This window comes from Chanodichthys erythropterus, chromosome 24, assembly GCF_024489055.1.
Source record: "Chanodichthys erythropterus isolate Z2021 chromosome 24, ASM2448905v1, whole genome shotgun sequence".
Lineage (NCBI taxonomy): Eukaryota > Metazoa > Chordata > Actinopteri > Cypriniformes > Xenocyprididae > Chanodichthys > Chanodichthys erythropterus.
The window spans coordinates 2,034,330-2,047,337 of NC_090244.1; the positions used below are offsets into that span (position 1 = coordinate 2,034,330).

A 13,008-nucleotide genomic window follows, 5' to 3' on the forward strand; every position below is an offset into this window, starting at 1 on the left:
CAAAAGGTGCAGGAAACTAGTATTATAGGCTATACTATAAAAAACACTGGGTTAAAACCCAGTGGGTTGGGTAAATATAGGATAGAACACTTGTTGGGTTAATTTTACCCAGCAAATTTGGTTGATTGATTTTTACTAAAATACTAGCTTATTAAATTTTTATTATTTATTTTTTACTTCATACATGAATTAAAGTGTACGCATTAACTTAAATCCTCTAAACTTTGTTTTTAAATACTCCACACAACCACTTTGCACAACTGCTTTGATCATATTTTATAGTATAGCATATTTTATATAGTTTTTTAATACATTTTGCCTATATTTAAGTTAATTTAACAAATATTACAAGTAAAAATTAAACATTTAGAAGTAATTCAAGTGTAATCGGCCAGTCTCTGTTGTTCTGTTTCCACCGTAACGGCGCTGGATCTCGTGCCGGAGATGAGTCGCGTTCGGCGGGGGAACTGATAACTTCAGACCGCCGTCCTGTGTTTCACTCGTTGCCGAAAATTGCTGTGACTGACTCCATAACCTTTCCATAAATAATCACTGTACAATTCTGAGAACATATTTTAACATCCTAAGTATTTACATTCTGGATCTTTTTGAATAAAATCATAATATTTTATGCAAGGCATCAGGCGTTTCCATCACACGAAAAGACCGACGCGACTCTCGTTTAGGTGACTCACATCGCGCCTGTATGTTGCTTTGTATAAAACTAAACAATACAGGACAATGACTCGATAAATAACTCAACACCAGGGTTGTTATGTCTGACCCAGGATCTGAGTAAAATAAAACTACCCAAACAATGGAAAAATAACCAAAAAAAAAAAAAAAAAAGACCCAAAAGGCTCTTGGGTAGAAAAATAACCCAAGATTTTCCAAGTGTAACACTGTTTTTTTTCCCCTACTTAACAAAAGCATCTATCTATCTATCTATCTATCTATCTATCTATCTATCTATCTATCTATCTATCTATCTATCTATCATTTCTTTAATTATTTAATTTTATTTTATTTTAGAGTAGAAGATGACCCGGTCATGTTCTTGGCAGGTGTTACATTGTGAGAACATATGGTTCTGCACTGTATGGGAATGTGTCAAGGCTGATCTTCACATAAAGCAGACTTAAGAGGGTTGTTTACTCAGGGTCCGGTGGGCGGAGGGTTTTTCTGTATGTACTTTAAACTATAGGACTGAATTCAGCCGGTGAACACCGGTGGGTTTGGCTCCGCGCGCGTTACGCAGCGTGAGTGAAATCTGAGGAGGGTTTAAAAGGCTCTGAGCAGAACCACAGACAGTTGAGGAGAGACGAAGATCTGGGTTGCGCGCATTAGATAGCTACTAATAACCTGTAAAAGTCTTTATAAAATGGGGAAAGTTAGTTATTCATCCCTTGTGGGATTTAAATCTGCATTATTTTGTTTACTAACACAGATACTTAATCAGTAATCTTTGAGCTATCCAACTCGTAGCGCGCAACAGGACACCGGCGTTTCCATTTTACGCGCGTCGCGGACTGCAGTTGTTTTTGACAAATCGTACAATGGGACATCTGAGCAACACATCGCACCCGGCCAACTCCACCGACCCGTTCGGGCGCGACGAAGAGGTCGCCAAAATCGAGATCGCGGTCCTCAGCGTCACCTTCGCGGTCGCTGTGATCGGGAACTGCAGCGTCCTGCTGGCCATTCACAACACCAAGAAGAAAACCTCCCGCATGCACCTGTTTATTAAACACCTGAGCCTGGCCGACCTGGTGGTCGCGTTTTTCCAGGTCCTTCCACAGCTTTGCTGGGAAATAACCTTCCGATTTTACGGCCCGGACTTCTTGTGTCGGATCGTGAAGCACCTGCAGGTGATGGGCATGTTCGCGTCCACTTACATGATGGTTATGATGACTCTAGATCGGTATATCGCCATCTGCCACCCTCTCAAGACCCTCCAGCAGTCCACGCGGAGGTCCCACATCATGATCGGGGGCACGTGGATCAGCAGCCTGCTCCTCAGCACCCCTCAGTACTTCATCTTCTCCCTCAGTGAGATCAAGAACGGCTCTGATGTTTACGACTGCTGGGGCCACTTCATCCAGCCCTGGGGACCCCGCGCGTACATCACCTGGATCACAGCCGGGATATTCCTCATCCCTGTGATCATATTAATGACCAGTTACGGGTTCATATGCCACAGCATCAGGATGAACATCAGATATAAGACGAAGAAGACGCCGACTGATGGCGCGCACAAGAACGGGCTGATCGGGAAGAACTCGGTGAGCAGCGTGACCACCATCTCCAGAGCGAAGCTGCGCACCGTCAAGATGACGTTCGTCATCGTTCTCGCGTACATCATCTGCTGGGCGCCGTTTTTTATCGTGCAGATGTGGTCGGTGTGGGACAAGAACTTCAGCTGGGACGGTGAGTGAAGCTTTGAATCAGATGTTTCATATGTGCAGGCAGAAAAACACATGTCGAGCCTCTCCAAAACCTCGTTTCATATTTCACATGTGCTATTCAAGGTTTTTCCTAAAATAATGTCCATAGCATTTGAAAAGCCTATAATATTTAACTAACGAACATTATTATATTCATGCACTGTAAAAAAAAAAATATTTTCATGATTTGTTAACATAACACTTTTTGTTTTGTCAAATCAACTTAAATCAATAACATTTTGAGTTTCTGTTGATTAACTCAATTCTTTAATTTCAATGAACTCAAAATTTTAAGGCAACCAGGCAACTTATTATTTTAAGTTAAACCAACAATTCATTTTTACAGTGTGTATATAATGCTTAATATATTAATGTAAATTCAAAGAGTTAAAAATGTAATGCACATTGTTTTCATATATATATATTTATATTTTAACTATTAAATATGCAGGGTAACAATTTACAATATAACTTTCATCTCATTTTAATATAATATTTAATTTAACATAATGCTTCACATATTAATGTACGTGCAGCATTTCATAACTTGAATATCATTAAATATATTATGTAGAATTAACAGTGTTAAAATGTCATGATTTCGTTCATATTTGCATATAGATTACACACTGTACAAATTGAAAATGTACAGTTATCTTATTGCAGTTATCTTATATATATAGTATTGTTTAAATATAATAAAATGAGTGGCAGTGCCTTCAAACACAGCAGCTTTGTGAAGATTAAATTTAATGTTCAACAAATGGCTGCTAATGGAAAGAAGTGATAATGCGTTATATATAGTCTCTCTGATATGCTTATAAAGATCATTTGAGAAATGAAGTCATGAGACCAGAGTAGAGTGTCCATACTGAACATCTGCGGAGGGTTTACGATGTGTAAATCTGTCATTAAAATTCCACATGAGGTTATGGGATGTTTTTTCCTAACACAATTTCACCCCATTTTCACCTTGTGGTTCAAGATGAATTGCTTCAATTAAAACAAATTAGATATTAGTTTAGTCATGTTTATTTTTACTAATATTTGGCAACACAGTACGCATAATACCTGGTTAAAAATGGGAAAAAAGATGTATCTTTTATACATTTCAAATCTTATATAATTTGTATTGATAATTTTACCAGTATAAATAAAGCTGTTGATTTCTCTGACACTTTTTGATGGAAAAGTGACAAATTTAATTATTATTATTATTATTATTAAACATACAGTTCCAGTCCTGGATGCTGATTGGCCAATACAGCGACTGTAGTTTGTGACTGGATGATGCATATTCTAAGCTATTGTAAAATGCTGGTACAATGTAACATTCTATATTAATTGCCTTTGCTATGTTGCTTGGCAAACTTAAAAAAAAGTTTAGTTTTACTAATATCTGGCAACACTCTAGGCATAATGCCTAGTTAAAAATGACTAAAACCCAAATAAATGAAGAAAAAAAAAAAACGTTCCATATTTATCTATCTTTATCTTATATATCATAAAATAAAAGATTTTTAAATTTAGTTGGGTTTTTAGTAATTTTTATCAAGGTATTATGCCTAGTGCGTTGCCAGATATTAGTAAAACTAAACTTTTTATTTTAGTTTTTTTTGCCAAGCAACATAGCAATGGTAATTAATATAGATCATATATACATACATATATACAATAAATTATATATATAATTTTAAATCTGGAGGTCTCGTTGACTCTTGAAAAATGAAAATGACACCGTGTAATATAATTCTTTTATAAAGCACATGGTTCCGCTCCTGGATGCTGATTGGCCAATACAGTGACTTTAGAATCTGATTGGATGGTGCATGTTCTAAAATGTTGATACAGTGTTACATTCAATATTAACTGCCATTGATATGTTGCTTGGCAGCCAACAGTGAGACTAAAGAACTGTGTTACTTGATTATTAATATTAAAAGGTGCTGTTTACTGGACATCGGTGTTTCTGAATTTAAAGCATGTTGTTGATGTCCATGTGTGTTTTTTCTCTGTCCAGATTCAGAGAACACGGCCGTCACTCTGTCTGCGCTGCTGGCCAGTCTGAACAGCTGCTGTAACCCGTGGATATACATGGTTTTTAGCGGACACCTTCTGCACGACTTCACTCACTGCTTCCCCTGCTGCCAGCAGATCCACCAGAGCTTCAGGAAAGAGGACTCGGACAGCAGCTTACGAAGAACCACGCTGCTCACCAAAATCACCAACCGAAGCCCCACGTGTAGCTCGGGCACCTGGAAAGAGTTCGATCATTCCCCCAAATCTAACAGGTCGGCTCCGGCTGGGACGTGACGCATGCGGCCCCTGGGAATGTGACTTTATTGACCGGCACTTTGGTGAGACTCTCGCAGCACCGTGATGGGCCGCAGGTTCAAGCGTTCAGACTCAGAGATCTGGATGCTGATTGAGTTCAGCATACTCAAGCTCAGGACAGTTCATTCTGTTTCCTTTAAGCATGTTTCTCTTAAAACTAAAAACAGAGACACTAGCTGTCATCCAGTAAGAGAGCTGTAAAATGAATATGGAGAACAGCTCGGATCATTTGATAAGAAGCATTTGAGTTTTCTGACTTTTTATTGCAGCCAAGCAGAGATTTGAGATTTTCTCTGAAGCTTTTTAAGTTTTTTTTCCCTCTACTTTAGCTGAAGTCTTCATTGCTGTCGTCAGAGAGAAGTTTGGAGTAATTACGATTTTTTTGAAGTAAGTCAATGGAAGCTTGTTTCCACCACTGAATAAAAAATAAAAGATGTAATTGCACTTTTTTATATCATTGCGTGAAAAGTCAAAATTGTGAGATATAATCTCGTAATTGCGAGGAAAAAAGTCAGAATTGTGAGAAAAAGTCAAATGCGAGATATTTCACTGGGGGAGATATAAAAAATATATAGAAAAGATATATAATCATAATTGCGAGAAAAAATTCAATTTGCGAGATATACATTTGTAATTGCGAGAAATAGTCAAAATTAAGAAAAAAGTCAGAATTGTGAGATATAAACTCGTAATTGCGAGAAAAAAGTCAGAATTTGGAGATATAAATTTGTAATTGTGAGAAAAAAGTCAGAATTGGGAGATATAAACTCGTAATTGCGAGAATAAAGTCAGAAATGCAAGATATAAATTCGTAATTGCGAGAAAAAAGTCAGAATTGGGAGATATAAACTTGTAATTGCGAGGAAAAAAGTCAGAATTGTGAGAAAATGTCAAATGCGAGATATTTCACTGGGGGTGCTTGTTTCCACGATAGAAAAAAGTCATAAATGCAAGAAAAAAGAAAAAATATATAGAAAAGATATATACTCATAATTACGAGAAAAAAAAAATTGCGAGATATACATTTGTAATTGCGAGAAAAAGTCAAAATTGCGAAAAAAGTCAGAATTGTGAGATATAAACTCGTAATTGCGAGAAAAAAGTCAGAATTGTGAGATATAAACTCATAATTGCGAGAAAAAAGTCAGAATAGGGAGATATAAACTCGTAATTGCGAGAAAAAAAGTCAGAAATGCAAGATATAAATTCGTAATTGCAATAAAAAAGTCAGGATTGTGAGATATAAACTCGTAATTGTGAGGAAAAAGTAAAAATTGCGAGATATAAACTCGCAATTGTGATAAAGTCCGAATTGTGAGATATAAACCCATAATTGTGATAAAAAAAAGTCAGAATTGCGAGATATAAACTCATATTTGCGAGAAAAAGTCAGAATTGCGAGATATTAACTCGGAATTGCGAGAAAAAAGTCAGAATTGCGAGATATAAACTCGTAATTGCGATAAAAACGTCAGAATTGTGAGATATAAACTCATAATTGTGAGGAAAAAGTAAAAAACGAAAAAGAAAAAAAAGTCAGTCGTGAGAAAAAAAAAAATCAGAAATGTGAGACAAAAAGTTGCAATTATCTTTTAAACTGTTTTATTCTCTGGCGGAAATAAGTTTGTATAGAAGTCAAATTTGGCTGCATTTGACCAAAAATACAGTAAAAAAAATCTGAAATATTATTATAATTTAAAATAAATGTTTTCTATGTGAATATATTAAAATGTAATTTATTCCTGTGATCAAAGCTGAATTTTCAGCATCATTACTCCAGTCTTCAGTGTCACATGATCCTTCAGAATTTTTTTTTTTTTTTTTTTGGAAACATGATACATTTAAAAAAAGAATACTTTTATTCACAAAGCACACATTAAATTGATCAAAAGTGACGGTAAATGCATTTATAACGTTACAAAAGATTGTTTCAAATAAATGCTGTTCTTTTGTACTTTGTTTATCAAAGAATCCCGAAACATAAAAAGTATCACGCTTTCCACAAAAATATGAACACTGATAATAATCATAATGTTTCTTGAGCATCAAATCATCATATCAGAATGATTTCTGAAGGATCATGTAACACTGAAGACTGGAGTAATGATGCTGAATATTCAGCTTTGATCACAGAAATAAATGATATCTTACTATATATTCACATAGAAAACACTTATTTTAAATTCAGAATTTTTACTGTATTTTTGATCAAATAAATGCAGCCTTGGTGAGCAGAAGAGAGGTCAAAAACTTACCAGTAATGTATGCTTAATTTAAAATCGTTGTTTACTGTGTAGAAACATTTCACAAAAGGCACTTGAGGTTGTGTCAAACTGCAAATATATTCACGCCGCCGCATGCTTAACATCTCTCAATTTCTACAACCTCTTGCACCGTATTGCTTATACAGCTCATGGTCCATTGTGGAAACAGTGGGAACATGGAAAACGCAGTAAATCTCTTTAGGGACTGCGGCACAATGAGTCCTGCGAGGCATTTCCTGCGATAAGCGTCTACTTAAGCCTGGCGCTGGATGTATTTTGGCCCCGATTACGCGACCCTCGCGCCAAAGTAAACCAGACACCTGCTGCCAGGGACAAAGCCGAGAGCGAGCGTGTGGATTTCACACAGGGCTGGACGTTGTTAGCAAAATATATCCGTCTCCAGAAAAGAAATGAATGTTGCACTAAATAAAACATAGGAAACGCTCTGCTTTATGAAATATTAACGTCACTTTGGCCGTTACGGGGTGGCATGAAACCCTCCGGGCATGAACCGTATCAGCTTTATCTTAAAAATGAATGTTTTCACATGACCAAGCATGTCTTTACTGGTCACGTGTCAGGACTCTTTCAGGTGTTTGAATGTACAAAAGCTATTCAAGGCTGTTTATGTATATAGTAATGTTGTAAATAAATGCACAGCTATAACAGAATGTCTTTATAAAATCAGATGCGTTTGTTTGTGTGCGTTCGGTCGGTCTATATTGAAATGCTCAGCATCGTTGTGGCGATTTCACTGCCAACTTTAAATGTGTTGCACCTCTCACAAATGTCTCAGTGTATCCATGTGCCAAATCCAATAAATCAAACCTTTCAAGAAATATTAGTTCTGGATCTGTGGCGACAAATGTGTTTTTAGCAACCGAGCCGTTTCTAGCGCTCTTCATGACAGTCTGCCATTCAAATGTAAGTTTATTCCACATTTACAGCTGCAAGTTTAACTTGTTTTTATTAGCTTTTTATGAGTGTACAAGCGTGACTGAAATGCTTTCAGAAAGACTAACCAATAGAATATTGTTCCAGTGTTTGTAGTTTGATGAAAGATCAATTTCTGTTCCAGTACAAGCACCACATGAAAAACCAAAAGTGGATAAATTACTCTAAAGTATTTCTGCTTTGTACTTTCACAAGAAAAGTGTTTGCAAATGCAACAACAGACTCTTCATCACAACACAAGTTGTCTACTAGGAACTTTTCCAAACATCCCATAATAGCTTGAGAGTTTCCTGTTTGTTTCCTGTTTAAGGATGTATGTTCTCTCTCCTGAATTTACCAACTTTTCTCCTTTCCAGTGCGTGAGTTCAGAGATGAGACAGCTGCGGTCTGCGTGTGTGTGTGTGTGTGTGTGTGTGTGTGTGTGTGTGTGTGTGTGTGTGTGTGTGTGCGTGAGAGACAGAGTTACAGTCCCCCAAGATTCTCACATCAAACTCACATGTGTATTTTCATTCTCTCCTGCCGCCTTTGACCTTAATGTATTCCAGACGCACCCGTGAATCGGGAATACCAACGGAACAAATTATGTTGGATCGTGCTGCATGGAAGCTGTTTCGTTTCTGAGGAACGATGTTGAAGAGATGTGACTGGAAAACTAAGACCACATTGTGTTTTCGTAATCATTTCCATATAATCTTCCCTGCTGAAAAATAAAAACAAGTAGGTTTGCTGGTTTAAGGCTTGTTCACACCAAGAACGATAGCTATAAAGATAAATATAAAAGAAAAGCAGAGTTCGCTCCACAGCGATCTCGTTGGGATCACTTTCAGAACGTTTTTTTTCCAGCTGTTGAACAATAAAACACTGACAGCCAATCAGATCCACTCTAATTCAAGGGATAGCATCGCGCGGAGAAATTAATCGAAAAAGCCACCGTTGTTTGACAAATAAAAAAAATAGATCCTAATGCCAGGCTAGCAAACAGTGTAATATAAAAAAAATCACCTCAGATATCCAGCGCTAGTTTCAACAACATTGTTTTGCTTACTTTGAAGTTGCAGTGTGTTGTTTATTCCAGTATATTGACATCGTCAGTTAAATTCACTGTTATATTAGATCGATTACTCTATTCACTCGAAACATAGCATGCTGAGGACATCTGTTGGTTAAAGTTGTTGCAACAAGAACAGCAAAAACACGTAGGCCTAGTTACACACTTTGAACCTGCAGATAAGAATAAACGTTGGTGTGGACGCAAATAAAGTTATCATTATAGTTATCGTTCTTGGTGTGAACGGGCTTTTATAGTGGTTTAGATGTCGTACACACTGACAGATTTTTGACTTTCAGCGGGTTTTTTTTTTTTCTATTTCAACGAGCTGTTTACTGCCAGGTTTATCCTTAAAAATAATGGCTCTTTATAAGCATTGTGGTTCAATGCAGAATCTTCAACGTCCAAGGAATTTTTCCACTGGTTCTTTGTAATAAATAAAAATTATTTTTAGATCATTAAAATGTTCTTTTGTTCACACTAAGAAAAAAAAATGGAACTGTTTCTGAAGTTTCAAGAATCCAAAATGGCTTTCGGACTTTATTTTTAAGAGTGTTAAATCAATTCCCAGGTTGTAGAAATGAAATGCATCAGAAAACACAGAACAGTGTGTCCAAATGATCATTCAGTGATCATTTTATAACTTTTATAACGTCAGATGATCATTTTATAACTCTGAAAACAAATCAGTTGTTTATGAATATATCTGGTGCTCCTTGTGTGTTGGTCAAACAATTAATTTCAATTAAATTAATGTACTATATTTTAGTTAAATTATGTTTTTTATTTAATATTTTGTATTTTTAGGGGATTTTTATGGTGCTAAATTATATTTATGGAATAGTTATGATCCATTTATTACCCTTTAACCACTTTTATAGACCTGAATATGAAATTTCCAACTTAAACTGTTGTAAATCTTGAATGCTTTGGAGCACAAGTTTGGTCTCTTTTTAAAGAAGACACTTGGGAGATTATTGCTGAAGTGAAAAAAAGTTATAGAAGTATAAGTTTATTATAATGAAAAATGCACAAAATTTTATCTTTTATATGAAATATATATATATTTCCCAAAACATGTTTTACTCTGATACTGTGAGAAAACAAAATGAGCTTTCAGTAAGAATTCATCTCTCATTAATTTCCAATGCTCTCATTTTTTATTTCGAACAATACAAGTGTGACTATATTTTTTTCAGGAGCTTTTAACCTTTTTCGAATCATGTCCATGATTTTTTGTGTGTTCACATAGCAAGTGCCAAAACCTTTACCAAGTTTCGTACCATTCAGATGAAGTAAACAATTCTAAAAACAAAACATAAACCGAACAGCACCAGAGAGTTAACTTGTACAACGGTGGCAAATCCAGTGATTTGATTTTCCTCAAAATGCTTATTGTATCAGCCTCATACTCAGTCTGATTACAAAACCTGCCAGAAGTTGCATAAGGCCAATCAGATTAGAGCTTGCCAAATTGAAGGGGAAAAAAAGAAGAAAAAAAAAACATTTTTTTGCGTCATCGTTTTGCTCTTTAGTGAAACTAACACCTTCTGAAACCATCAATCCTGACTGGTGAAAACCAGCTAGTTGCCTGAGGCCGGTTTAATCAGTTTGTGTTCTTCAGCAGGGTTATTTAAGGTTCTTTGGGTTTGTCAAACTCTCTCTCTTCAAGGTATCAAAGCAAAGGGTCCAACTAATATTTCCTGCAGCTATAATTTCTCATGTTCTATTCTTTCTGTCCTGTTGCTGAATGATCAGGTGTAATGAAACTGCACATGTCTGGTTTTCTCTCGGCTCATTCCAGCTGAAGAAAGCCTGCAGTGCTTTTCCGATGATGAATAGTGCTTTTTCCTAAAGCTGAAGCTGTATCGGAGAAATTACCATGAAACAGAAAGCTGAGATGATGAAAAAGACCCTGATCTGTCATAGGAAGTGAACATGGAGCCATTATCACAGTTTCTTCAACAGGTCTGGTTTTACTTCCAAAGAGGATTTAGAAGTAAAACCCTCATCTCTATGTTTATAACCCATATGTCTTGACGATTTTATCTAACACGATCACATGAGAATGCGTATTGATAGTACGCGTGTGTAATTCGTGCGTGTAATATGCCATAAAGTGCGTATCATATGCACGTGAAAAACTGCATATCATATGCACGCCAAAACTCATTTTGGCGTATATGTTCTACCAGATTACACACTCGTATTATTGATACGCATTTCCGTGTGATCGGGCTCTTTATATGTAAAGCGATTGTGTTTAGTGCCCAAAACTTGCATGAGCTTAATTCAGGGTTCGTACAAGGTGCTTAAAGTGCTTGAAATTTGCTTTTTGAAATGTATGTCCTGGAAAACCCTTTGAAAAGGTACTTGAAAAGTTCATGAATTATTGAAAGACAATATGTATGAATTAGTGTTTAACGTTTTCGGACAAAATCTTTTAACGCAAAATGAATGCTACAGTCCGTCTGATATAGAGCCATTTGCATGGCTATGAACGTGATATTCCTCATATATTTCCAAGTATTTGATACAGCTTTCATTCTTTAGGTCAATCATATATTCATGGGAAAGAAATCAGTTTGAATGAGGAAAGCGATATCTTTATCTTTCAAAGGTTAAGGGTATTTCCTATGACTGAGATTTCTTTTAAGCGAAGCGTCAGATTCAGCATCACCCTGGTTTGCTTGTAGGATGCGCCTTATAAAGTATTGGTAAAAATTTTTTTAGTTGTTCAAATTTACCTTTTTTTAGAATTTGAAAGATAATAAAGATATTCTTTGATAATTGAGATCCAAAAAAAAAAAAAAAGAAAAAGAAAAAATAATTGTATCTGTACAAACCCTGTTCATTGCATCTGCAGTTTTCTCTTTCAAGTCAATGTGCTCAACAGGACCATCCACTTCCACTCCATTGGCCGACGATTCATGTCTGCATTTTTGCTTTCTTGCGTAGAGCACATTTCTGGCCTAAAACTTCAAAACAAATCACACTGATCACAAAGTTTCCTCTCAGAATTAGTCGGTTTGACAGTTTGTGGGTCATTTCTGTTCTGCCAAACATGTTGAACTATTTAGCTATTAGTGAATGATTGTGCTTGTGTTGTTATTTAAAAATATATATTTCTATAAAAGGGTATATTGGAAAATCTGTTATAAACAAACACAGACATTTCAGCTTTATGCATTCTAACTTGATTATTTATACTTTTACGCAATCATAAGGGAATTGACTTTTGTTAGGTAAAGGGTTTTTTTTATTATTTTTTATTTTATGTAAAAGGACAGAATAAAAATAGAATGGAAATGAGGACACATAAATTGAACATTTAAATGTTGTCCTAAGATAGTCATTAAGCTTTGCTAGTGATAGACAGCTTAAATATTCTATAAGTCTTATAGTACAAAAGTCTTCACCCCCTCAATGAAAGTCTATGGAACTTTTCATAGATTTGATCATCCGTTTAACGAAAATCGTTAGTCGGATCAGTTAGAAAAGATAGAGCAACCTGAGAACAGTCTGAAGGTCTGAGCAGAGTTTGGTGGTTGTAGCGTGAAAGCTCTATGAGATATTGAAGGGGAAGATACCAAATTTTGGCTGAGAATAATAAGTTTAATAATCCGCTTACATATATTTATATATAATCGATTTTTAATCTCTATAATAAAAATGTACAATTCAGATTTTGATCTCCATATACATTTACATATATATATATCTTCCAAGGGGTTTTTTCCCTCCTAGGACTTTTTTCCCAGTGCTAGCACGCTGGGTTTTTCTCCTAGGGGTTTTTTTCCACCCCTGGAAGTCAGCCGACATTGGCTTAATGTAGCACCATCTTGTATATGTTACATATTACCACGCTTGTTTGTACAGTTTTAACCACTTCCCTTTTTTTCTGTGCTTCTAATATGTAAAGCTGCTTTGAAACAATTACCAATTGTAAAAGCGCTATATAAAT

At 35.8% G+C, this 13,008-nt stretch overlaps 2 protein-coding genes across 5 annotated transcripts in view; both read left to right on the forward strand.

The window, feature by feature from the left end:
* The window catches only part of ppm1h (protein phosphatase, Mg2+/Mn2+ dependent, 1H), a 77,483-nt gene that overhangs the window by 16,733 nt on the left and 47,742 nt on the right, over positions 1-13,008 (forward strand). The window lies entirely within an intron of this gene.
* Positions 1,329-7,881, forward strand: avpr1aa (arginine vasopressin receptor 1Aa). The gene is made up of 2 exons (XM_067379660.1): positions 1,329-2,427; positions 4,465-7,881. The coding sequence occupies exons 1-2, from the start codon at positions 1,557-1,559 to the stop codon at positions 4,755-4,757; spliced, it is 1,164 nt and encodes a 387-aa protein (XP_067235761.1). The 5' UTR covers positions 1,329-1,556; the 3' UTR covers positions 4,758-7,881.